Source organism: Eublepharis macularius, chromosome 19 (genome assembly GCF_028583425.1).
Source record: "Eublepharis macularius isolate TG4126 chromosome 19, MPM_Emac_v1.0, whole genome shotgun sequence".
Taxonomy (NCBI): domain Eukaryota; kingdom Metazoa; phylum Chordata; class Lepidosauria; order Squamata; family Eublepharidae; genus Eublepharis; species Eublepharis macularius.
The window spans coordinates 8,423,849-8,451,586 of NC_072808.1; the positions used below are offsets into that span (position 1 = coordinate 8,423,849).

At 44.1% G+C, this 27,738-nt stretch overlaps 1 protein-coding gene across 1 annotated transcript in view; it reads left to right on the forward strand.

Moving 5' to 3' along the window:
- The first annotated feature begins 2,973 nt into the window (after nt 1-2,973).
- DCTN2 (dynactin subunit 2) overlaps nt 2,974-27,738 on the forward strand; it is a 47,326-nt gene continuing 22,561 nt past the window's right edge. Inside the window, exons 1-2 of the mRNA XM_055003913.1 lie at nt 2,974-3,054; nt 7,349-7,417. Coding sequence (XP_054859888.1) covers nt 3,019-3,054; nt 7,349-7,417 — 105 coding nt within the window. The 5' untranslated portion in view covers nt 2,974-3,018. The remainder of the gene's footprint in view (nt 3,055-7,348; nt 7,418-27,738) is intronic.

Here is a 27,738-nt window from a genome sequence, read left to right on the forward strand (position 1 = left end):
TTTTGTCTGCTCCATGTGGCAATGGTGGCCGTCGAGATGGAGCTCTGGCATGAGAGCTCCTTCCTCCAGATGAATTCAGCCAAGATGTTGTGGATTTTCCAGGCTGTATAGCTGTGATCTTGGCATTGTAGTTCCTGACGTTTCGCCAGCAGCTGTGACTGGCATCTTCAGAGGTGTAACACCAAAAGACAGAGATCTCTCAGTGTCACGGTGTGGAGAAGATGTTGGCAGGTAATTTATATCTATTCAGGAAGGTGGGTTTGGGCTGAGTCATCCTGTAAGCGTTTCCCAGGGTGTGGAATGCTAATGGAGGGAGGCTTCACTGTATCCTGAGGAGGTTTTTTTTTACATATGGATTGGTGCTTGGGCTCTTGTAGGATGTAGAGTATTTTGTTAGCCTGGTGTTTTTCAGGACTGGAAACCATGCTCTATTCATTCTTAGTTTGTGATAGTTTTTCAACTCTTATGATACTCAAAGAGAGTCCAGTAGCACCTTTAAGACTAACCAATTTTATTGTAGCATAAGCTTTCGAGAATCACGTTCTCTTCGTCAGATGCACTGTGATTCTCGAAAGCTTATGCTTCAGTAAAGTTGGTTAGACTTAAAGGTGCTACTGGACTCTTTTTGATTTTGCTACTACAGACTAACATGGCTAACTCCTCTGGATTTATGATACTCAAGCTCACTTATTTTGATGGCAAAGTATCAACCATAATGCAACTTCCCAAAATATTTACTTTAAAGAATACATTTTGGGAGGACTTTTTTGTTGTTATATAATAAGCCTTTGAAGTGGAGTTGAACCAATTACAGCCTTGTAAATTCCAGGAAAGGGAATATATTCCCTTTAATCTTTCATGTATCTGATTGTGGAATATATAACTTGAGGCTTTGTTTAATTGCTCTGGCAAGTTTAATTCATTCAGTTCAACTTTAACTTATCTTCCTTTGCTTGTTATTGAAGCTGGAGCAAACATTTTATTATTTTCATCACCTGAATTTACAACAAATCCACCCAATGAATTATTTAAAATTTACAATAAAAATGCCCCAAAGCATTTGGGTGCATGTCTATAATAAAAGACATAATGAATAATTAAAAACACACATTCATATACACAAAATAAAAAAGATGAGACTAAAAATGCAAATTTTGACATTTCAAAGATGTACATTAATAATGCTTTCTCAGAAGAACAGGTCCTACATTGTTTCTTGGGTGTCAGTAGACCACATACGCCTGTTCCAACTCAGGATTCGTGTTACGTCTGCTGAAGTGACAAAGGTAGTAGAAAAGAGCAAGAGTCCAGTAGCACCTATAAGACTAACAAAATTTGGGGTAGGGTATGAGCTTTCATGAGTCACAGCCCGCTTCTTCAGATACAGCTAGAATGTGAATCCATCTGTCCTTATATCTTGGAGAGTGAAGTCGTTACAGAAGTTGAATGATAATAGCCGGTGAATGTCAATAGCAGGCATGATTGGATGGGGTAGGGTATGCAGAGAGGTAGTGAGTATGGAGAAATCAGCATTGGTAATGAGACAAGAAGCCTAGGTCTCGATTCAGTCCAGGTGGATGCATCGTCTTGAGCTTTGTTATCACTTGCAATTCACTCCACTCATCAAGATATAAAGACAGATGCACTCACATTCTCGCTGTATCTGAAGAAGTGATCTGTGGCTCACGAAAGCTCCTACCCTACCACCAATTTTGTTAGTCTTATAGGTGCTACTGGGCTCTTACTCTTTCCTACTGCTACAGACAAGATTAACATAGCTACTCATCTAGGTTTGGAAAGGGAAAGGACCTCGCCATGGCATAATTCCATAAAGTCCACCCCCCCCCCCAAAGTAGCCATTTTCTCCAGGTGAACTGATCTTTGTGGCCTGGAGATGAGTTGTAATTCCAGGAGATCTCCAGCCACTACTTGGAGGCTGGCAACCCTAATGCTACAGTAAAGTTGGTTAGTCTTAAAGGTGGGACTGGACTCTACTATTTTGCAGCTGCAGTAGGGTTGCCAGCTTCCTGACATGCCAGATAGACTGCATCGGTGTCATCCTCCGGGTCTCATTAACAAATGACATAGGACACGGTGGCCCCTGAGGAAGTCCGCGGGACAAAAGCTATGTTCCTGATAGCCGGCGCAGGCATTGCATTTCTGGATCTCCATCTGCCTGCCCAGTCAACTGAGAATTACTGAGAGAAATTAACAAAGAAAAGAAAAGTTATGTCAATATCAAGTACTTACGGGAACTGATCTATACTTACCTTGTGTGTGGTCCCAGAGTCACTACCCGGGTTCCTTCGGGAAACCTTAGGGGGAGTGTTCTAATTATCATTACTGTATATATTCTTTGTATAAGCTGTATGCATTTGATGAGATTTCACTTGTATGAATTGTATGAATTTGATGAAACGTGTTTCCTTGTAATTGAGCACTGGTCACTTTAATATAAGTTTACAGTAGGAATTGGAGAGTAAGATCTTGTTATTTCCCGGGTGGGGATTCCCACGTACTCGCAGTGTTACTGTACCAGGTTAGCCTTGTTTGTTGGTTTTAGCCTCCAGGTAGTGGCTGGAGATCTCCCGGAATTACAACTGGTCTCCAGGCCACAGAGATCAGTTCACCTGGAGAAAATGGCTACTTTGGAGGGTGGACTGTATGGAATTATGCCATGCCGAGGTCCTTTCCCTCTCCCAAACCCACTTTCTCCAGGTTTCTCCAGGATTCACCCCCCAGATCTCCAGGATTTTCCCAACTTGGAGCTGGCAACCCTAAGCTACAAACTAACACGCCTCACTCCTCTAGATCTATAACCATGGCAAGCGATATACATTCCTTCGCCCAGCCCTAATCCATCTTTCCCTGGAGACTACAACTCCCAGAAGGCATCGCGCGTTCAAACAACGCCTCTCCTCCCCCCCTTTCGGCCGCCCTCCCGTCTACTCTCGCGATATTTGGATTCCCATCCCCTTAGCCGGCCTAGGCGGTGCCATCCCGTCACCAAACCGGGCGATGGCCGATCCCAAGTATGCGGACCTGCCCGGCATTGTGAGTGCGGGAGGAAGGGGCCTCTCGGTGGCGGGAGGAGGAGGGAGGCGGCGGCAGAAGGGGCCGGGGAGGAGGGCGGCCCGGTCACGGGGCAGGGGAGGGCGGGGAGGCGGTTTTGTTCTATGGCTGCTGGAGGGGAGGGGTGGGAGGGACGCGACGGGCTGTCATTGGAGGCCTGGGGAGGAGCTGGGGAGAGGGGGGGGGCTGGCTGGGAGGAAGGTGCTGGGGAAGGCAGAGGCTCAGGGCTGAAACCCCTCAGGGGCTTGTGGGGGGGGGATCATAAAGAAAGAGCATTTAAGAGCATGTGCAGAGTGCTTCCCCTGGCCCAGTGCCTGAGGAGCTGCAGATCTCTGAGGAGAAGTGTGCAGAATGCAGCAGTGGGATAATGGTGGCTTCCTGGAGGAATGATAAAATCATAAAGGAAAGAGCATCCACAAGCATGTGCAGAGTGCTCTCCCTGCTAGCAGTGGGATAATGGTTACTTCTTGGAGGGATGATGTAATCCTTAAGGAAAGAGCATCCACCAGCATGTGCAACGTGCTTCCCCAGGCCCAGTGCCTGAGGAGCTGCAGATCTCTGAGGAGCAGTGTGCAGATCCCAGCAGTGGGATAATGGTTACTTCCTGGAGGGATGATAAAATCATAAAGGAAAGAGCATCCACAGGCATGTGCAGAGTGCTTCCCCTGGCCTAGTGCCTGAGGAGCTGCAGATCTCTGAGGAAAAGGGTGCAGAATGCAGCAATGGGATAATGGTGGCTTCCTGGAGGAATGATAAAATCATAACGGAAAGAGCATCCACAAGCATGTGCAGAGTGCTGCCCCCCAGCAGTGGGATAATGGTTATTTCCTGGAGAGATGATAAAATCATAAAGGAAAGAGCATCCACAAGCATGTGCAGAGTGCTGTCCCCTCACCCAGTGCCTGAGGAGCTGCAGATCTGTGAGGAAAAGTATGCAGAATGCAGCAGTGGGATAATGGTTATGTCCTGGAGGGGTGATATAATCCTTAAGGAAAGAGCATCCACAGGCATGGGCAGAGTGCTTTCCCCCCAGCAATGCTGAGGAATTACAGTGGGATTCTGGCTGCTTCCTTCCTGGAGGGATCATCTCTTGCTTCCCCCTCCTCAGTGTAGTACAAAAGGAGGAGAGGTGGTGAGTTCAAAGGGCAGGAGAAGGGTGTGGTTCTTGGGAGATGTCTTGGAGGAAATAGGATGCAGCTTGCTAGGTGGACACTGCTACAGAGCCCTGCCCAAACCTCATGTACCAAAGTAGATTATATTTACCTTTATATACTAGTAGTCTTGGTATTAGACAGATTCATGTGTTTAAGGGATTGGTCTATCAAGGCCAGTATTGTCTCTTGCAGTGGCTTTTCAGGGACCCAGGTCAAGGCCCTTCTAGGGGCTGAATCGGCATGCAAAGCAAAAGTTCTACCATGGAGCTGCAGCCCCTAGCCCATAACTGTTTTGCTGTCAGATTATCTACCCCAAGACCAAAATCTGCAACTCCTAAGGCAAGCTTTATTCTGCAAAGACAGGTTGGGGATCACAAGCTGAAGGCTGAAAGAGTGAGAGAGATTTCTACCTCCTAAAGAGGGGCAGATGTACAGTCTTTGAAACATAGAAGATGGAGAATACTGGAGAATTTCTTCTCCAGTATTTTAAGCAGAAGGAAGTATGAGCAAGTTATTGTTTAAAATAAGTGCCAACCTGTTTTCCAAGCAAAACAGTAATTACTAAATTATAATTTTATCATAGTTGAGGATGAGGGGGAGAGCACATGTAAGACTTTGGAGCCGGTAGTTCAGGAATGATGGATGCAGATCCAAGCTAGGGGGCAGAGTTCCTCTCTCTGGGTAATATACTCGTGTCGGGCAGGTACCTTAGGGAACTTAATTTTGCTATGCACTCTGGCAGTACTCGTATAACTTGTCCTATCATTATAGCCTCTTGACATTGAATGGAAGAATTAAAATGGGTGGAACGGGTGTGCAGGGTGCTCTTCTAGAGCTTTGTGTCCTCCGAGAACGGCCTTGCACCCTGCCCCTTCAGAGGTTCGAATGTAATAAAATTAGCTGGGTTTTTGTTTTAAGACTATGATGCCCTTTTTTCCTCTACAGGATTCCAGTGGGGTTACAAAAGCACAATAAAAACAAAGCCATAACACATCACTCAGAAGTTTACAGTCCAATATTGGGCCAATGTTGGATCTAATCCTTAATGGGGCGTTTCTGTTTAACGCAAGGCAGTGCAATTCTTTCCTTGTCAAAAGAAACCCATTCAGGCACACTCTCTTAGCCGGGATACAAATAGCACAGTACTAGAGTGGACCATTCTCTCCTTCTTCCCATTCCTTCCTCTGAAAGATTGCTTGTTTTGCTATATTTTCTGGAAGCTTGTCACTTGTCCTCTAGTACCGTTTGGGCATCATTTTGCCTTCCCGTGCAACTGTCCTAGAAGCTTAAGCAGAATCCCGTTTGCGTTTGCTTCTGTTTCTGTAATGACATTCTTTTTTGTGATGACATTCCTATTTTGCAAAGGTTTGCTCTTTTATCATTCCCTTCAGCTGACTTGTAAATATCCAGTTGCCTGATTTCCTGTGGCAAGCTAGAACCGACAACAGGAAAATTAGCAGAGAAAATTTACAAAGGTTTTTTTTAAAAAAATCTTTAGGCCAGTATTTTTTACACTAGGGAGCCCTGCAGGTTTCTTGGTACCAAAATCAGTAATGGCAGAAGCTTTTTAGAATGACAGGTTGCCCACCGCTACCGATCTTTAACAGCAATGGGCAACTGCGGTGCAGTGACATGGACTAAGTTCTAGTAGAGTTACAGTGATAACAACATTCAATTTAATAACATTTGATTTATATACTTCCCTTCAGGACAACTTAGTACCCACTCAGAGCGGTATACAAAGTGTGTTATTGTTATCCTCACGACAATCACTCTGTGAGGTGGTTGGGACTAAGAGAGCTCTGAGAGAGCTGTGACTGACCCAAGGTCACCCACCTGGCTTCAAGTGGAGGAGTGGGGAATCAAACCCGGTTCTCCAGATTAGAGTCCTGCCGCTCTTAACCACTACACCAAACTGGCTCTCCTGTTTGTGAGTGAGTGAGGCCTGACTATTGAAATGCATGAACTGCATGTCAGAAATCATCAGCAGATAAGCTGATGTGGAAAAGATTTCCTGATGACTGAAAATTTGAAAACAAGTGTTCTGGTCATAAATGATTGTACATGTTGGCATAAGAAGAGATCGTATCTTTGGTTCGTCTAGTCCCAACATCCTGTTTCACACATGGCGTAGAAGTGGAGGCCTTCCCCTAATGTTGCCCCTGGCACTGTGCTTTGGAGGTTTACTGCCTCTAAATATGAAAGTTTTCTTTACTCACTGTGGCTAGTAGCCATTGATGGATCTCTTCTCTGTGAATCTATCTAACCCCTTTTTAAAGGTATCTGCGTGTGGCCATCACAGCATCTTCTGGCAATGAATTCCTCAGTTTGATTACTCATCGAGTAAAGAATTATTTCCTTTTCTCTTCATTGGGTATCCCAGTTCTTGTACAAGGGAAGAGGGAGAAAAAGCAGGTGAACTCTTTATAGATATTTGTGGGCCAGTAACTTTTGTGGAGGAGAGTTTTGCAGATACCATGGACAGCCAAAAAAGACAAATGAGTGGGTACTAGATCAAATCAAGCCTGAATTCTCCCTAGAAGCTAAAATGACAAGACTAAGGTCATCGTTCTTTGGTCACATTATGAGAAGACAAGACTCTCTGGAAAAGTCAGTAATGCTAGGAAAAGTGGAAGGCAGTAGGAAAAGAGGAAGACCTAAAACGAGATGGCTGGAATCAGTCAAAGAAGCCACGTCCTCCAGTTTGCAGGATCTGAGCAAGTCTGTTAATGATGTGACGTTTCGGAGGTCTTTCATTCATAGGGTCATCCTGAGTCAGAGGCGACCTGACGGTACATAACACACACACAACTTTTGTGGGCTTTATTGTAAGGCTGCTCTATAGTATGTGATTTGACATACATAGAATGTTCTATAGTATGTGACATGTTCGTTCACGTCATCCTGATTATTTTTACTACATCACTTCTTACCTGGTGGTTCCTTGTACCTGATGCACCTTGTTTCCATTCTCGGTGAAGCACAATGTGTTGCTATCTGTGGAGAAGGGGATTGATTTATGATGGTTCCTTGCCGAAGGTCGGTTGCTGCTCTGAGTCATCTTCGTATCTGGTCCTGACTTCTGTGTTTTCATTCTTACGAGAATGTCTTTATGTTTCTAGGCCAGGAATGAACCTGATGTTTACGAAACAAGTGATCTCCCCGAAGATGATCAAGCAGAATTTGATGCGGTAAGATCACGTGAAATTCAGTTGCTCCTTTATTAGCATTTTGATGAGATTATGATTTCAAATGGGTGTGCCAAGCCCTCAATCAATTTCTAAAAGTTTCCTTTCCTTCCAGATGCTTCTTTAGCTTTGACCATGATAGAATCTGTTATGTAAATGTGTGTTTAAAAGTCTGAATTTCTGAATCCTTTTTAAGGTGCAACTGGAACAGATGAATCGATTCCTGAAAAATACTGAACTACATAAATGATTCCTTGACCCTGTTTGGATCATTTCCTAGTTTAGAATAACTATAGATACTACCAGGAGGGACCACACTATTCATTAATAATCATTTCCCTATTGTGATTAGATCCCTAACCTGGATAGCCCAGGCAAGCCCGATCTCTTCAGATATTGGAAGTTAAGCAGGGATGGCCTTGATTAGTAATTGGATGGGAAACTTACCAAAGAAGACCACGATTGCAATGCAGAAGCAGGTGATAATAATTATCTCTGTTTATCTCTTGCCTTGAACACCCCAGCAGGGGTCACTATAAGTCAGCTGTGACTTGAGGACACAAGTCAGCTGTGACTTGAGGGCACCACCATTGAGCTCAGGTGCTGAAGAACTGATTAGATTTCAAAGTCTTTGAATTTCTTATTCTCACTTGCCTGGAGAGAACAAAAAGTGTGTCCTGGAATTCACAATTTTGTAAACTTTTGCTTTGTTTTGTAATGAATTCTAGGTGAAACAGGGTCATTTTGTTGTCTGTTTATAAGGCCTTCTCGAAGTGCCCTGGAAGGCTTTGTTCAGAAACCATGCTGCTAATGTGCCTTGATATAAACCATAACGCTTATGATGAAACCCTGTCTGAAAATAACAGCTAGTAAAAGCCTGACAGTCCCAGTCAAGATGGCTTTCCCCCCTGTTCTTTCAGCATGTCAGTGAATGGAAAAAGGGTTTCAGAGATGGTGTTAAGCAGCTGGGAGATTTGTTCCACCTTAATCTATACATTGGTGTCAGCTTGATTCCTGATATTAGGAATGGGAAGTTAACCATAATTCAGGATGATCTGATTGTAGGCATTTGCACTCATCAAAGTAGCCTGAGAGGGGCAACGGCTCACTGGTAGAGCATCTGCTTTGCGCGCAGAAGGTCCCAGGTTCTACCCTTGGCATCTCCAGTGAACAATTCAGGTGGTAGGTGATCGGAAAGATCTCCACCTGACACTCTGAAGTAGAATTGTTGACAACACTGATCTGGAGAACTCAATAGTCTAATTTAGTAGAAGACAGCTTTATGTGACCAAAATCTGCTTTTTCCAAGAGGATCAATTAGGCTGTGTTTGCATATACGTTTTTTAAAAACTACTCCCATGTTGAATGCTGGGGAAATATTTCCAATCCTGGCAGCCAAAGCTCTGCACAGAGCTCAGAAAATATTTAAATGACTGGGCACTGGGATCAAATTTCCATGGATGTTGATGACCAGACAGACACCTTGGATTTTTCTAGTCCTGTCCACAGTCCAGTGCTGGTGGATTCACTTCTCTGTTAACCATGAAAAGCTACTGTTAAGGTTACAGTAAGTACTGTGAAACCATTGCAGAGATGGCAAAATCGCAGCTTTTGCATATATGTTTAGAAATCTGATGTTTTCCCTGAGGATAGGGTTGCCTGCACTGCCTCCGCGAACATCGGGAAGTTTTGACAGATTGGCCAGGGATCCTGGAGGTTTGTTGCCTTCCTCTGGGAATTGAGCAAGGGGTCACCGGGGTAGTGCCAGGTGGGGGAGAGTTGTGAACTTCTTGCATTGTGCATGAGGTTGGACTAGATGACTCTTGGGGTACCTTCCAGCTCTATGATTCTAAGTAAAGTCACTGTGGTTGGCAGGTGGTTCCCACCTTGAAAAAGCTGCTGCTGCTGCAGGGATTAGAGGACAGGTAAGCTGGGAGGCCCCCTGCACGGCAGGAGTTAAAGGGACCATCCTCTCTAGCACGTGCCCCTCCCTGTTCTCTGCAGCCTCGGCACTCTCATTCCAGCACTGGGGTGTCTGCTGGAAGGAGAGTCATAACCACAAGAAAAAACTAACCTCTAATCCTAAATTCTCAATTTCTCATAAAAGCAATTCTTGCTTTTTTAAAAAAAATATTTTTATTAATTTTCCATTTTTTAAATATAACAATAAAAACATATAACAAATAGCAAGTAACAATAAAGAATCTACAGTTACCACTTGTAACTTTTAAAGCTTTGCTAAAACTCCATACATTGGCATTTTGATAAACTACAACTTGCATTATGTTGTTTGGCTTCTTAATGAGTTACCATAAGCCTAGCATTTCCAAATTGCAAACTGCTTGTTGAGGAAGTTTTGTGACTAAAAATTCATTTCTAGAGAGAAATTCCAAAAAGGGTTCCCATTTAGTGTAAAATTCTGTTGTTCTCATTGGATTTGTTTGAGAGCATATTTTTTCCGTTATTTTTTCCATCATAAATTGGTCCCAAATTTTGTTATACCAGGTGTCAAGGTTTGGTAAACTTTGGGATTTCCAATACGAGGCAGTTGTAGATTTTGCTGCTACTAAAAAAGTAGTTATTAAATTTTTCCTGATTTGTGGTATTGACTGGTCTTTCCAGATGTCTAAAAAAATTAATTCTGGTTTTAGTGTATGCTGTAATAAGGGCTATTTGGTGTAATATTTTTTCCCAGAACTCTGTAACATGCTTGCATTCCCACCAATAGTGGGCAAAGGAATCTACTTTGATTTTATTCTTGCTTTTAAAAGCTCCATTTGATTGACTCTTGGAGTCAGCATAGAAAGCACCTGGTTAAGAAACGGCTTCACCTCTCTCTGCTGAATTATATAAAGTTGACAAGCAAGCAATGGAAAGAAGTTTCCGCATGTGCATTTTTATGTCATGTAGTAAAACGTATCCATTTTTAAAAAGAATTTTACTTAAAAGAAAAGAAAGTAAAGGAAGTGCATAGCAAAAAGATTATATAGATTCTAGATTAGACATTAAAATTGTAACTTGTACAATCTTATACAAACCATAAGTATGTAAGCAATACATCTATAATAGTTTTGGGAGTTAAACATACAATACACTTAAACTTCTTTGATCTAATAAAGAAGAACGTTGCATATTTGACTTCCCTTAGCCAGAATGCATAACATTTCTCCTTCCCTCTCCCCCTCTGAACTTCTATATCAATTAATTATACTTAAATATTCAAAAAGATCCTTCCATTTTTTCAAAAACTCATTTAACGGTCTATTATGTAAATAGGTAGTCAATTTAGCCATTGAAGCGTATTCATGAATCTTATCTCTCCACTCTGGAAGTCCTGGACGGGCATCAGTTTCCCATTTTCCTGCAAATAGTACTCCCGCTGCCGTCACCATATAACGGAAGAGATCTCCTTGAGTAAAACATATCCTGATGTGAAATGGGAAGCAAATGTTGTACTTCTTCTGAAGGTTTCAGGGAGACAGTACATTAAAATCACTGCGGGAAAATGCGGTAACATTTTTCGGCGCCACGGTGGTCTGGCACTTGGGATTTATTGAACCTTCAGCTGCCACACATGCCGATTAGTTGCACGGATACTCGCACAAAAACAAGGATAAGACAAAACCAGGTACTTTAATTCTAAACATCCATTTTAAAGAGCCTTCCCCAGCATCGTTTTTTCTAGTGCTAGCCTGGGGCTAAAAGCCAGTCCTTGTTGTTGTAAAGCTGAGTGCAGCACGGAGCAGCAGATGCATGCAACTGACTGGCTGCAGTCTGAGGTCAGAACCCGGTGGGCATTCTGAGCGCTTCCTCTGCCCAGCGGTTGTGTGTGAAGACCGTGGCAGCTTGTCACCATTTTAAAATGCTGTTGGCTACATCTGCAGTAAAGCCATCCAATGCTGCGAGAGTCGTCTTCTGGAACCTTGCAGAATGAAATAAGCCCTAATTACAACACCCGAACCTCCTCGGAGGGAGGATGGGATTCTAAAAAAACGGAATGAAACTGGATATCTGGTTGGAAAAACGGTGCCGGTGAAGGTTAAAAATGCAAAGCACGGGGAATGTGAGACCCTCAGAATCCTTCCACTTTATGTGGCTTTCAGGGGAGGAGATCGTAATTCAGCAATATGGTCCGTGTTTTATATCTAGAAGCCCCCGAGCTGTGTTTCTAGCAAAAGATTTTAACTACTGGGGCTGGAAAAGGTCTCTGGCCTTGGAGGGTTGCTGATAGTCACAGAAAAGAATACTGAGCTAGGATACTCAGAGCCAGTGTGGTGTAGTGGTTAGTGTATTGGATTAGGATCTGGGGAAACCAGGTTCGAATCCCCAGTTTGCCATGGAAGCTTGCTTGGTGACCTTGAAACAGTCACTCGCTCTCAGCTTAACCCACCTCACAGGGCTGTTGTTATGAGGATCAAATGGAGACTCAGGTTAAGGTAGCCTCAAATGTTCACATCCAGCCAGCCCAACATGCTAGCAACGGCAACTGGTTGCTTCTGGGAAGTTCACAAGTTGAGCACGAAGTTTACTCCAGTGTCGGGTTCAGAAAATACTGTCCATGAATACAGAAATTTGTTTTTGCTATCCTGGTGTCGAGTTAACCTCTCCTCCAGGAGTTTATCTAATCCCTTTTTTAAAGATATCCTCCCCGTCTTACAGCAGCAAATTCTATCCATTAACTATGCCTAGTACAATCCTATAGAGAATGAAGCTTATAAATAAGGGAATAAATATAAGTAGTGTGACATATTTCCTTTGGTCTGCCCTGAATCTACTGTGGGCCGGCTTCTCAGAGGGACATTTAGTAGCGTGACAGTGGGAGAAAAACTCTCTCCTTCTCTGCTGTTGTGAGTGTGACCGTTTTGTTTGCCCTTGGGTGTTGCCTTTGTTGCAATCACTGGAAATGCTTTTCTCTCCGAACACTGACGTAGACAAAGCGCAAGGTGCTCTGGGCGTAGCAGCGGCTTAGATTTGGCTCCTCGGTGTAATTAACGCCTGCATTTTGCAGCTCGTGTTAGGTCCCTGGGATTCTCATGTGCTGTCTCTCTCTCCCACAAACACACTTAGCAAGACACAAAACAGACACGCAACTCCCAGTTATTGCAGTTTAATTTGAAATTTTCTCCCTTCTTCCTTTGAAAACAAACCCTGCAACCCAGACATGTTTGTGTACACCCTTAAATGCTTTGCCGTGGGTGGCGCCAAGGCTGTGTGCGCCTTCTATGCATGCGGCGGTTCCTGAGGGGAATTGTGTGCGGCACATTTAGTCTCATGGTAGCTGGCTGTAGGGAATGGGGGAGGGGAGGAAAGAGGACTTGAATATAACGTTACCTTGGCATTGCTAGCCGAGGGCATGCTGAACGGAAGAGACAAGGCACCAATTTTTGTCTCTGATGTAGAGCTTGGAAGAATCCCAGCGCCTGGGTGCCTAATCATTTGATGCTAGTGCAGTTTGAAAATATCTAACAGTTTAGCCCTGCCCTTATGAATGGAGTGCGTGATATCCTGCATTACACAGCTCTCCAGACTTTGCATGGAAGGAACTAAAATTCTGTGCTTGGTGCAGACTTTGCCAGCTATTTAAGGAAATGTGCTTATTTGGGCATGACAGCATCTGCACTAATTAAAGCCGTATTTTAGCCTAAATTCAGTATAGGAGGTCTCTCCCCATCCCGAATTTGAAAGTTGTTTGACGAGGAGCACTGGGGTGTTGAGCTGAAAGATTTGGGCATACGGAGGGGTGGCAGGGTAGATGTGGGCAAAGGACGTGGTTCACATCTCCCGGTATTATAGACATCCAATTCTGAAGCGAAAAGATAGTGTCCCAGTGTTGTCCACCCTTTAGAAGTCCCTGTGCTGGGCAAGGGGTACGTAGGGGGTGAAGAGGGTTACGGGTACGCAAAATATGAGTCACTGAAACAACCTCGATTGCCAGTGCTGGCACAACGGAGCCAGCGTGGTATAGTGGTTAGTGTTGGTCTAAAGACTCTGGTTCAAATCCCTGCTCTGCCACGGTGATCTTGGGCCAGTCAGACACTCTTGGCCTCACCTACCTCACAGGGTTGTTGTTGTAAGGATGAAATGGAGGAGAGGGGAATGATGTAAACTGCTTTAGGTGCCTCTTGGGGAGAAAAGTGTGGTATAAATGAGGCAGGAAAATAAATATTGCCTTACAGCACTGTGCCCTGTTACTCTCTCTGTATATCAGGCACTGTACATAAATGCAGGCAAAGACACAAGTGCTGCTTTCTCTGGATGGCCGAGGTCTCAGGTCTGAGCTAGACCTGCTAGTTTAGTCCCCTGGTCATGTCGGAAGCAGGAGATGTACCTGTGTCCAATTTTTAGAGCCAAAGGGGCAAGCCGTTGAGGTGAGCACAGCCCTCGGTAAACTCACTCCCGATTGTCCTGTCACCTCCTCCACAAGGGTTTTTTTCTCCGTAGGGCTCACTTCCATTATTAGAGCTAGACTGAGGTGAAAAGCACCTAGGAAGGAAACACTAGAGGGAGAGATTAGAACTCTCTACCCAGTATCACTTTTCTTCCGATCTTTCAACCTCAGACTCCTGCTTTATATACAGTAGAAACAAATGGGCCTTCGCTGTTGAGTTAGCTTGGCCTTTGCAAACATCTGATGAGACCGTAAACCTGTGAACTGTGCCACTAAGAGCTAAGCTACAAGATACGAATTACACGAGGACGCGCATGTGGACGGAGTCGCAATGTCAAGCCGGGAAGCTGAGTTTTAAAAGAGATTGGAAGGCTTTGGTTTCCCCTCTCTACAGAGCCAGGGAGAATGCTGCTCAGAGGCTTTGTTAATTTCCTCTTTTCCTCTAGAAGGCTCTGTCAGTTTCACCTCCCCTTCTAGGAGTCCAAGAGGAAATAAAACTCTGCCTCCTGGTTAACGTTGCAACTCCCTTCACATGCTACTCCTTGTGTAATTCGTCTCTTGTAGCTTAGCTCTAAGTTGCAGATGGGGTCTGGTGTGAAGGATTGCTGTTCAATATAAAAGAAAATGCATGTTGTGTGTTCACCTAAATACTTTGAACACACTTTTTTTGCTGTAGGAGCGGTTTTCAAGGAAAACCTGTCTTGTGTCCTGCAACTGAATACACTTTTTCTCCAGATGCCTATTTGAGATTCGGCACCGCTCTGTTTTTGGGTGGTTCGTGTGCTGCCCCTTTTTTCTTTCTTGTGTGAGCATAGAAGGGCATAGCTGTGGCACAGAATTCCCCTTGTGATAGCACCACAGCCAAAGAAGCAGTGTCATTGGGTGGTGCAACCTGTTGGATATTAATTGGGGAGCATTACAGTTTTAACCTACCATGAAAGTTATACGAAAGTTACTGAATTCCTTGCTTCGAAGCTTTCCAGCCGAAGGCCATCTGAGTTGGAAGACTGCTGTTAGAGGCAGAAAGAAATAATCAGCCATTTCATTTGCTGTGCATTTAAAGCTCGTTTGCCATTTACACTGTCCAGATAAAAAAGGGGGAGCAAATGAGACCCCCCCCCTTTTAGTTAGAGATGGCATAAAAGTTTCATCGCATAAATGATTCGCTCGCTCGGTGAAAGTAGGTCAGCGCTTGGGGGAGGTGTGTCAAAAGTCTTATTTTTGGAGGGATCGCTTCTGAATAATCACATAGGGAAAGACAGGCTGGTAAAGCGGTAACTTTTTTGGCAGAATGGTGGCAGTGATTGAGAAGCAGGCTTTTTGACAACCTACTTTCAAGACCTTGCTGAGCCCCCTAGTTAACTTTCTAAAGCAAAAGCTAACAAAAAAATCCATCAACTTCACAACATCTAGCAAGTGATGGTTTTTTATTATTAAACCAGTTTTGTCAATTGATATGGAAGACTCATTGTTCTGTTTATCCTCCCATTTATATATATTTTTTGTTTTCCCCTTCCTATCTTTTCTCTGCATTTATCTTTATTCCTCACTTCCAAGCCTGTGGGTTTTCTTCTCTGCTGTTCTCCCTACCATCTGATTCATTATTATTTTCTTTATGATGCTATCCATGCCCGTGAAGCAGAAGTCCAGGGGTGCTTTTAAGGCACAGCAAGTATGACTGCTGTTTATTTTTTGCTACACTAGGCTAACATGGCTACGCCTGTGGAACTATCCATGCACATGGCATTTTATAACATAATTTTAGAAAATGTCCATCCTGCATTTCTGCTCAAATGTTTGCTCAAAGCATCGTTAAGATTTAAAGTACAGCAATTAAAACGTCAAGAAACAGCCCTAAAACTGTAGTCAAAATTAACCCCAGGCGAATAAGAGCAATTTCTGTTCCAAGGAGTCTATGTTGACAATGGGAAGATGAGACAATGGTGGGGGGAGATGGGTTAACGGAATAAACAACATAGGTATTGGTTGTTACGAAATAACGCTTGCTTTTTATTGTTCATCACTGGGCTTTACAGTTAGTTTACTGTGTTAGATGATGAGTCAAGCTTGCCTCTCTTGGCTCTGAACAAATTTATTTATTTACTTCCCTTACGCCCCACCTTTTGGACATCCGGAGTGGCTGACGCCATTGCCCTCTCCTCCATTTTATTCTCACAACAACAACCCTGTGAGGTAGGTTAAGCTGAGAGAGCAGCTGGCCCAAGGTCATCCACCAAGCTTCTTTTGCAGAGTAGGGATTCGAACCTGGGTCTTCCAGATCCTAGTCTTGCACTTCCAGCCACTACACTGTTGCTTTGCTGGTTCTGTCACCTTAAAGAGCTAGAAACATGAATTATAATGGAATAGAGTATGATTGCTTATTAGCCAAGTTGCATTGTAGCCTGTAGGTTTGTACTCATTTCAGACCTACAATCCATCGCTGTCCAGACTGGCTTCAAACCTAAACTAGGAGGCATTTAAAAAAAAAAAGATTAATCAATAGCAAAAAAAATATCTGCTAGTCCTTCTTGTTAAGAATGGCCGAGCCCTGCTCCTTTGAGAGATTTTGTTTGCCATCTTGTAGTGACAGTTATGCAAGCGGCAATCTTCTGGACCCTGTAAGAGATTATTTATTTATTTTCGATTTTTATTCTGCCCTCCCCACATTTCCAGCAGGCTCAGGGTGGATGCGGAGACCCAGCACGGACGTCAGTGAGCCTCCTTAAGTTTGGGCTTGCTTTCTTTGGAACAACAGACTTGTGAAGCCGGTGGGCATAGAAGGGCGTTAACTCTGCTTAGGATTGCACTGTAAGAGGGGGTGTAATTTTTAACAATTGTTTACATCAAATGAATGCATCAGTTCTTTTAAATTTTATAAATGTATCAAGCTGCACAATCGTGCGGGATTGCGCAATGTATGTTATGTCCTTAAATCTGTTGTCTTAAATACGTGCTCCTATGAGCTACCTGTGCTTCATGTAGTCTAAAGTCAGCCCTAGAATTGCTTAAGTTCCGTTTCAGCATTTCTGCAACTCTGTGTTGGATTCTTACTAATGTGATATCTTTGTAAAATTGTGTTTATTTACCCTTATGGCATTGTTTATGGAAAAATCCTTGAAATTAACTGTATTCATCTCACACTGTGTAATCCGCCTTGAGTCTCAGGGCCAAGCTACACATGACGAATGACACTTGAACGGCAAGTGGACTGAGTGGAGGGCAAGTGAACAGGGAGAAATACACTTGCTGTTCAAGTGTCATTCGTCATGTGTAGCTTGGCCCTCAGTGACAAAGGTGGACTATAAATGACATAAATTAAAAAAATAAATAAAGTAAGTCTAGACCTGAAAAGAAAATAACAGTCACAGCCGCATGCAGAATTAGCCCATAACGGGTTAAGACTGGAGTCACTCCGTGTAGGATTGCATGGTAAACATTGTAAGTATTTCTCGCCCTTGCCCCCCCAAAAGGTTGCCCACATAGCTTTAACGCTTCTGCAAATTTTACTGTTGCTTTTTGCCTATTGTCAAGGATGGGAAGTTTTATTATTTAATATTATTTATTAGCAAGATTTGTATGGTGACTTCCTACCCAAGCAAGGCCACCAAGTTCTCTTTTGGCGTTGTCTCAATATTACTACGATATTAATCTAGGTGGATGCCTTTAAAACCTGGGCTTCTGCATCCGAGATAATTATTTGGGCCTCATTCCTTGGATGTAATATTTTTCCTTCAAGAAAGAAAAGCCACGGAGGAATCCTTACGAGGAACAATGTTGGCAAGAATACAAAATGCTGCACTCTGGTGGAGATGGTCGCACACTGTTTCAGGCAGCATTGGGCTGTGATGGGGCTTGGCACACCCACTTGCATGGCTGTTCCCTGGTGATGCTTACGAGGTTTGGCGTCATGATAGTGGGTTTGTTTGTTTTACAGCCCAGTGCCAGACTCATTTGGGATGGGTGCATGCATGCATACGGTCTCGAAGCACTCTGGAGATCAAAATACATGAAATTAACTGCTGTATTCTGAACTGATTTGCAAAGAATTTGCCCTCTTGATATTCCAGTCCTTCTCAAAACATTCCAAATGCTTTTACGTTGTTGATTTGGGGAGTATATTCCATCCCTTCCCCTCGGTTACAGTACTTATCTTTGAATATTCAGGTTTTGGTTTTGGGGTGTGCAAAGAGTGATCCAGGAATGTCTTGTTAGTTTGACAAGGCCTGTGCTCCTGTCCAAATACTATGACCTCCTAAACAGGGCAATCATAAGAACGCTTTCCTAGGAGCAAGCAAGCACCACTGAATAGACCAAGAGACTGAGTAGACCCGCTCAGACTTGCTGTCTTGCAGTTTAGCGTGTGCATCTGTTTGCTTTAGCACCAAATATCCTCTTCTTGTGATGCGAGAGCAGCTGGACACGGGAGACAGAAGACTTTGTAAATAAAACTATGTCAGCTTCCTTAAGAGAACAGCAAAGAAATACAGATTCGCCATTTCTTCATAGGACAGATTCGTACCAATTGGTTTTTCACTTTATACATCCATTTACTTCATAAATCATCCAGTGTACCAATTATCTTTTGAGTCATAGGTTGTATAACATCTGTTTGCCTGGCCTAACTCATAGTTGGCAGTAGGTCAACTTTGTATTGTTAACCTGACAAGTTGAGAGTAAACACCAGCCTACGTGGGACAGCCTCAGCTTTCCACTGATCATGAGAAGGGGCCAGAGGAGAGGTATAAAGCTTTCTTCAGGTTTCCCTCCAGTCTCAGCAGTAGCATGGTTAGATTCTCTAGTTGGTTAGAGGAAGAAACAGTATCTGGGCCTTCTATACCTCCTTTCCACAAGGGAAATCAAAGAGGAAGCTATTTTATTGATCCTGCTGTCCTCCCAGTATGTAGCAAGTCAAGCTTGGCCCTCCTCAGCGGGACTCGCCTATAAAAGCAGAATAAATTTGAGGAGCCAAGACCCGTCTCAAGGTGGCAGTAAACATACCCCACCCCCTTTGCCATGTCAAGTGGTAGTTTGGGTGGTTATTTGTGTGGAGCACTCCAGTCTGTCACCAAGTGGCTGGCCAGAACCCTACCTGCCAATCAGTGCCTGATGAAGCCAGGTTTTATTTTTGTTTATTTATGTCATTTATAGTCCACCTTTGTCACTGAGACTCAGGGCAGATTACACAGTGTGAGACCAGTACAGTCAGTTCCAAGGATATTTCCATAAACAGTGCCACAGGGTGAATAAACACAAGTTTACAAAGACAGAGCATTAGGAAGATTCCAATACAGAGTTGAAGAAATGCTGGAACGGAACATAAGCAATTCTAGGGCTGACATTAGACCACATGAAGCACAGGTAGCTCACAGGAGCACATACTTAAGACAACAGATAGTACGTAAGGCAACATAGTGGTGAAGTCTATGCTGAGAGCCCCTCCCTATAATATGTGAACAAAGTTCACAACAAGTGAACAAGGTTCGCTTGTTGTCATGATCCCCTCTGAGCAGCTCAGTGATTCTGACTCCGAGTCCTCAGGGGAAGGTGGCTGAGGAGGACCAGAGGGACCAGGGAGAGCCCAGCACTGCAGAGGCGCCCACTGACAAGGTACCATCAGTGCCAGAGATCCCCCTGCCAGAGCGTACAAAGGAAACCTCGCCACCAGCCCCTGAGATAGCTGCCAAGCCTCTCTCGTGAAGGAGTCAGACCTGGGCCCATAGCCTCCCTGGATCGTCTCCCACACCACAGGAACAGTTGTGGCAGAAGGTGGCGCAGAGGAGGTGATGCGCCACATTGGCTGCATGCAATCCAGCTGGTGAACTAGAACAATGCACCGATGGTGGTACTTCCTTGCAGGGTTTGTAGCCAGAGCGCAACGTAGCCTCGGGAGTTCCGGCACTTGCCTGCAGCGCAGCTGGGGTCGATGTCCTCTTAGCCCATTTAGGCTGAGGCCTGGAAGGTCCACCTTGCTGGATCAGCTGGTCCACCAAGTGCAAGCCCCAGCTCCAAGCTTCTGTTCAGGCTTCTAGCTTCCAGCCCCAAGCTTCAGTCTACCCCTCACGACTTGCCAGTCCAGGTCTGAGGGCCCCACTTCAGAAGGAAAAAAATGACTGGGCCAGATTGCAGAACGCAGGAGATGGGAAGTGAAGCTAATTCCTCTGGAGTGAAACCAGTTAGACCCGAATGTGCTTGCGGTGAGCAGTTGCCACTATGAAAAGCCAGGCTGTAGCCCTCCCTCTCAGACTGGATTGTTGGCCGGGTGGGCTGCAGCCACCTTGCTATTTGCAGCAGCACACTGGGATGCCTACCTGTGAGCCAATCTGCTTGTCATAATAATAACATAATAATAACATTCAATTTATATACCGCCCTTCAGGACAACTTAATGCCCACTCAGAGCGGTTTACAAAGTATGTCATAATTATCCCCCCAACAAAACACCCTGTGAGGTGGGTGGGGCTGAGAGAGCTCTGAGAGAGCTGTGACTAGCCCAAGGTCACCCATCTGGCTTCAAACGGAGGAGTGGGGAATCAAACCCAGCTCTCCAGATTAGAGTCCTGCCACTCTTAACTACTGCACCAAACTGGCTCTGGGAAGTGGGACAGATTGATTTAAATTGGACCTATTGAAATAACTGATTTAAATCATGTTTTTAATTGCCAGGAAAAAGGTCTGATTTAAATAGCTGATTTTTAACTGCCCTGAAAAGAATGACTAGAGCTCATAATTGCTTATACTCCAGAATGAATATGAGATAGAAAAGCATTTGATTTAAAAAACACACACAATTCAAGCCCGCCGTCAGCTGGTTTCATTAGTCCTTAAGATGACACTGTTAGTATCGAAATTGCCAATTTCTGCCACCTCTTTTAATTAGCTTATAAAGTTAATTTTCCTGGCTGTGTAATCTGATTGACTGTCTGCCTCCATAAAATGTCAAAGGGGGATAATTAACTTAGTTGAGAAGCCTTACTTGTGGCAAGAGGGTCCTTTTAAGGTTTTTAGCTGAAAACCCCTGTTTCTTGTTGGGAAGAAAATAATTGGTGTGGAGGCACTTGCTGAGATTTGGAATGAAACTCCAAGACAAGAAGTGTCTCGCATTTTTTTTCTGTTTAAACCACCCCACCTGTTTGAGGTTTTTTTGTGTCTCTTTGATGTGAGTAGAACTCATACCTATATTTGATTGTTAATCATGTTCTCCCTGAAATTCCTAGTTTTTAGGATACCACCCTCTACTTTTGAAAGAGTCGGTCTCATATATTACTTTACTTCCATACCTGTGTGATAGCAATGCCTTTAGCAATTGCTAAAAATGCAAATCTTCCCCATCCTATATTGAGTGGTTTGTCATATTACCTCCTGGGGGACAAATAGCAGGAACAATCACGAGGTTCTCGGTGACCATAGGAAGAGAAATATTAACACTGTTTCTCAGACATATCCTATAAGACTAGCGCCATGTGCTTCATTCGATCTGTAAGGAGGTTTACATGTTTTAATGCTGCAGCTGCCCTCTAACTGAACAGTCTTCACTATATTTAGAAAATGAGGATGTTGGGGAGAGAATTCGATCAAACCCTTTGCTCCAGCAATCTGGTTATCTGCATGCAGGAAGCCAGACGGCTATGGTGATACTTGATGGATGAATCACAGCCAAATGAAAGTACCGTGAGATTTCTGTGGAAATCTGCCAGCTACCTTACTCCAGTTTCCTACGTGTGGTGATTTCAATAGCTGCCCAAACTTCCAAGTGACCGTTCTTGTGAACGATCCTCTTTTGGTGAAACCTTTGAACTGTGTTGGTAGCGAAGCCAGTGATGCTCATCGTTATTTTGATCTCCAGATGTGGTTAAAAGAAATGGGAGCAGCAGCAGCAGCAGCAGAGATTTTTGTTCTTCCTTCTTGCTTGTAAACATTGCCTGAAAAGCTTTGAACTTGGTACGGATCTGTCTGCAGAATAATAATAATAAGCCGGTCTCTAAAGGTCCTTGCTCGGATCTGAATGCAGTTCAGTTATGTACTGTCAATGAACTTGCCAAGCGTCCTTGGAGGACTATGCGAGTGGAAATTTTTTTGGTGTTTAAGGCAGGGCTGGGCAACTTGTTCAACACCAAAGGGGCATGTCAGAAGGACACCACAAGTCTCGGAGTTGCAGCTGAAGAAAATATAATTATTTCCCATTCTGTGAGAGGGGCCGTGCTCATTGCATCTGTTTGGTATGCAGACGGTCCTTGTGTCTATCCTTGGAATCTCCAGTTAAAAAAGCATCAGGGAGTAGGCGAGGGGAAAGACCTCTGCCTGAGACCCAGACAATACTGAGGGGGGTGGCTCAGTGGAAGAGCATCTGCTTGGCATACAGAAAGTTCCAGGTTCGATCCCTGGCTTCTCCAGTCAAAAGGAAGAGGCAGTAGGTGATGTGAAAGACCCCTGGAGACTCTGGGGAGCCACTGCCCGTCTGAGTAGACAGTACTGGACCAAGGAGCTGAGTCAGTTTAAGGCAACTTCACATGTTCATGTTTGTGATGCAGTTTGCATGTCAGTGTCTTCAGAACAAACCTGAGCTGCCTTCACGTATCACAAGGGAATGTGTATATCTCTGCCAGTTCTGGCATCCCAAAGTCCACACTGTTCCTCCAGTGATCAGAATAGGCGGAGAAGGGCCTTGCAGGGCAGGACTGACTTATCCCTGCTGGTTCCCGAAGAAAGAGCAGAAGTTGCCATGCAAGTAATCTTTGCCCTTGGAGCATGTGAGGATGCCTTAGACTGAATCGGATCACCGCTTCATCTAGCCTGGTTCTGCCTCTTCCGACCTGGCCGAAGCTGTCCAAGTTCTTTTCCAACCTCTTTTCAGATGCATGCATTAGGAGGACAACCTAGGAATCCCCTCCACTCCAGTTGCCCATCTAACTTGCGTGTGCTGATTGGCAGCTCTCCAAAGTCTCAACTAATTATATAGTTGCTGGCCCTTAGAAATCTTGAGCGTTAAGAACGCTCTGGGATTTCCAGACATTGTTCTCTGAAGCCAGCTGTGATGAGTTTTTTTTTAATAAAAAAAATTCCTGATGACACAGTGGGACTAAGAAACTGCTCGTGCTCGAAGGCAAGGCCGTTCGTCCTCTCTGCCTAAAATGGTAGCTTGCATCAGCTCACTGCGCTGGAAGGCGTCCCGGCCGTTCTGCCTGCCCGGGCGTGGATTGAGCTGCTGCTTTAGCTACAGCAGGCACCTTTGGATGGCAGCGTGAATGAATGATGCCAAGGCGTTTGGCAATCCCTCTTCCACTTTGGGCACTGCAGTCGGGAGCGCCAAACCACAGGATTAGCAACACTCGTAGGATCAGCCATCCGTCTAAGTTGATAACAGGATGGTGATATTTTGCCTGTATGGTTGTCAGTTCATCGTGCAGTGCTTTGCATGTGTGAATCCGCTGTCACAGATCGAATGTTGCAGGTTTTCTGTCACCCAGCATCACCTCTGCACATCTGACCGAGCGCCCTTCAAATGTTGAGACACTGACTGATGCACGTTCACGAATGCTCAGCTTTTCGTATACAACAGGAAGAGAGGGAAAGTGCTTATTTGGAAAAATAACGTGATGTGTGGGGCTTTTGTGTGGTCCTACATTTGATAGGCAGGATAACGCACAGGCTATGAATCAATGCTATATGGTTTATAAAATTAGGGCTGTTGTTGTGCTCCCAAGACCTTTAAAAAAATTAAAATACCCCACGGTTATTGTCAACTTTTCAGACGGGGAGCTAGTTTTGAGTATTTCAGAAATGGTTATAGCAACATAACGTGGGAACACAACAGATTAGAAGAAATCAGCCCGCCCGCCCCTCCCGAATGGGTCAATAAAATCTGGAGTATTACTTTATCGATTAAATTAATGTACTATCAGAGAATTCAAAGGAGCGACCTTCAGAATGGTGATAAATTAATCACTGGGTATTATTTATTATATTTGGGAATGAAAAGTAAGAGAGAAGATTTATCCGTCAGCTTTTTATGAATTATTATAAACATCTTTTTGTGGAATTGTTGTATAATGTGTTCTTCTTTTTGAATAAAGTTTGGGGGGGAAATAGCCCACAAGAGTGTGTGCGCTATCATAAAGTCGAATCACATGGTAGAGTTGAAAAAAACTGTATGCTGTGTTGATCATTTTTAATGGGAAAAATGGTGACAATTTCCCTCCTCATAATAGGAAGCAGAGAATCCCTACAGGCACCAAAACCAGGCAGCATTCTGCTGTAGGTGAGGTGTGGTAGGGTATGACAGTATTTGGTATTTTGAGTTGTATGTAAAGGAAGCTGGTTATGGCACGACTTTGGTGCATTCCGTTTTCACACCAAAGCAATCTGAATAATCTATACAAATTATGCAGGTCAGAATCCACATCCAATCCCTTTTGCTCCCCAGGTATTATTTGTTTATTTGTTTGTTTATTGGATATTTAGCCCTCCCTGCAAGAAGGCTCAGGGCGGGTTACAGCCTCATCAATTAAAACACAATAAATACAATATAAAATACAACAAGTTTAATCTCAGTAATAAACCAGATAAGTAAAACCAAACACGGGGTCTATGGATCTGTTTGGTTCATATTGTTATGATGCTCTTATTGTATGTTTTGATTGTATATCTTTGTTGGAAGCCACCCTGAGCCCGCTTGCGGGAAGGGCGGGGTATAAGCTGAATAAAATAAAATAAATAAATAAAATACGTTGGGGAGGGTGTGGGAAGCCCTCACTGCTCACAGTTAATAAAGTGAAGTGTTTAAAAGGCGAGAGAGATGAGCTCATCAAAGCCACGCTGCAGCATGCTCAGATTTTCACATTGAGCTCTGCCCATATTGCCTTATGTGATGGTGTCACAGTACATTATAGCTGGAAGCAATAGGTTGCTATAGCGTTACAGCAAGCTGTAAAGGTGCCTGTACCGCTAGCACTCTCAGGATGTTACCAGAAACGAAGGTGCCAGGCGGGACGATGACTTCTTTTTCAAGGTTGCGTCATCACTAACGACTCCCCTGACTTTTAATCCAGCCCGGTTAGCAAGGCAGCATTTCGTTACCTCTGCGCAGTCGCTTCAGAGGAAGTATCGACATTTTAGCAACTCGCCACCTAACTGTTTTAACTGTGTGTGTATTGAACTGTTTCACGCTTTGTACTTACCCGAGTTTTCCTAATGCTCTTCCCCTCCCACCCCTTCACACCACTTTGCCTGGACACTAGTTTGCACAAGTAAGACGATTAAAAATGCTTCTGTGTTGTGTTTTGTTTTTTGCATGTCTCTAGAATTTTTCGTGCTTGCATGTGGGTTGATCTGCACTTGGGGGAGGGGGCTTTAATTCATTTTAAATCCCTGTTCTGATTCTTAAGGCAATTTGGGAAGGGAGAGGGGGAGGAATTGCAGGCCAATTGAAATTAATGATTGATCAAAAGCTGGTTTTAATATATCCCGTGGCTGATTCATGGTGACGTTATCATTTCTTTGGGCTTTTTGCATGGTACAGTGGGAAGGAAAGAATTCAAGATTGCTGTTTTTGTTTCGTTTTTAGTAAGCAAGGTGCAATTTGGGGAGCAAAGAACATTTTAACTGCATCGATAGACCTGATCTTTGCATTTCCAGGAGTAAATTGATTACTGGAAAAAGATCCTCTGGAAATTGGGACGCTTTCGTTATGAGGGGCAAATTGCCTCCCCCCCAATACAATTGAAGGTCTCAGAATTAATTTTTTTTTAAATTGAGACCTTAGCCAGGCCTTTTCTGCCAACTTTTATCTGAGAGCCAAAACTCAGCACTGGAGTATGTGAAGAGTGCTAGAATACCTTCGAGCCAAGAGGAATGGCGGGGTATAAATATTTTAATAAATAAATGAAAATCAGCGTATGCAGAATATTTCTCTTCATTGTTGTAATAAAACCCAGCTCCCTTCCACTCCTAAATCTGACACTGGGGGCAGAATTTTGATTGAAAGACATGGAATTGAGGGAGGCTCGAACCTTGATATCCCTCCTTTGAAATATTATCAACCTCTCGGTCTTCTTCCTCTTATAAAACTCAGTTTGACAAGTAGGTTTAGTAAGTTCAGGTCCTGGATCTGCAAAATGTAGCACAGGAAGCAGCCTTGAAGTTGAGTCTCATAGCTTTAATGTATAATTTAGCGTCCCATGCTCCCCAGTCTCTTGTTCAGAGCATAGCATTAAACCGCGTTACGCTTTTACTCTGCTTTAAAACCTGTGATTGTCTTTACATCCATTTTATATTATCAGCAGTATTTGGGGCTTGTAAATGCTGCTGCTGGTGTTTTGCAAACCGGTATTAAACCCCCCCCCCAAGTAAATTCGCACGCAAATCAACCCCGTGGTAAGAACAAGTCCCAGCTGCTTTTGAAAACTGGATAGGCCTTAAACATCTCAGGATCTTCCTTGGCTTGTAAAGGGGAGGGGTCAGGATTGTGGGGTCTTCCAGTCCTGCCTGATAGACTGAGGACCTGTTGAGGCACCTTGTCTTCCCGGTCATATGTTCCAATAGCCTGCTGTGCTGAGATGTTTTTCAGCCGCATTGTTGATGTGAGAAGTGCAAGCAGATGCTCCCATCTTCCAATCACCTCTAGCAGGATTGCTTGTGCCATAGGCTTAGTTTGGAAGACCCTGGCTTTGTGCTTTATATATTACTTTGCCATCGTATCCACAAGAGAAGATACAGTCAGTTGAAGTCAGTGGGCTTAGAAGGGTGTAACTCTGTTGCGCTCTAAGTCTGGTACAACCATCAGATTCAGTTTTGAGTCGGTCTGCACCTATCCTTCCCTCCTCCTTCTCCTGTCTGGTGCAAATTCCCCTTCCCCTCCCTTGTTACTTCTGCATCCATTCCAACCATGGATAATGCTAACTGTGGTTCCCATGTTAATCAGAGTTTGAAGTTGATTGATAAATTTCGGTAAGAGGACATCTTACTAGCTTTAGTTATGGTTCACGTGGGTGCAGAGGTGACACTAAGCAGTCATTAAAGCTAACCAAGCAAGAAAAGGAGGGATGTGCACTGAGAAAGGAGATTTCCCAAGGCTGGCTCGTGGTCTGTAGGGATCAGGACCAAACTCGTAGAGTTCTTCAACCTACTGCTTCAATGTTAGCTAACAGCCCAGTAAGACAAAAACATAAGCATGGTTTCTTGCTGGCCTGCTCAGTCCTTTTAGTGCTTTTTTTTAAAAAAATGTCCACATGTCTTGTTTGGGTAAGAGTTCATCGCAGAAACCAGAATTAAAATTAGAATAGATGACGAGCAAGAGAATCAGGATAGCAAATTGGCTGAGTTTCCTGGTATGAGAACTCAGGGGTCCCAGTTGCCAAGCCTGTTAAAAATACAATAGTCTCCCATGACCCTGACTATGAAGAATGATATCTGATAAAAAATTTGCTCTCGCTGGCTGTGTTTCCTCAACGCTTATTCCGCGAACTGCTTCTGTTGCATTGGAGCGTGTCTCTCTGCAAGTCGGGACTTGAAAAATACCAGTCTCCCAGTTGCATGGGTGCTTAGAAATTCAGCGCTGGTGTTGAGGGATTTGAAAAGTATAGCTCTGAGCTTTGTGCAAGATTGGCTCTGAAGGATCCGATGCCGGCACTGAAGCATCTGAAATACATATCCCCCCCCCCCCCCGCTGTGCTTTTCCTGTGATATCTCTGCATGCAAATGCATTGTGGGAGATGAGGTTGCACTTTTTGGCAGGAGAGGAAAATGGAAGACACGGCTTTTTTTCTGCTGGAACATGGTGGAACGGAGTTCCGGCACCTCTTGAAAATGGTCACATGGCCGGTGGCCCCGCCCCCTGATCTCCAGACAGAGGGGAGTTGAGATTGCCCTCTACGCCGCTGAGCGGCGCAGAGGGCAATCTAAACTCCCCTCTGTCTGGAGATCAGGGGGCGGGGCCACCGGC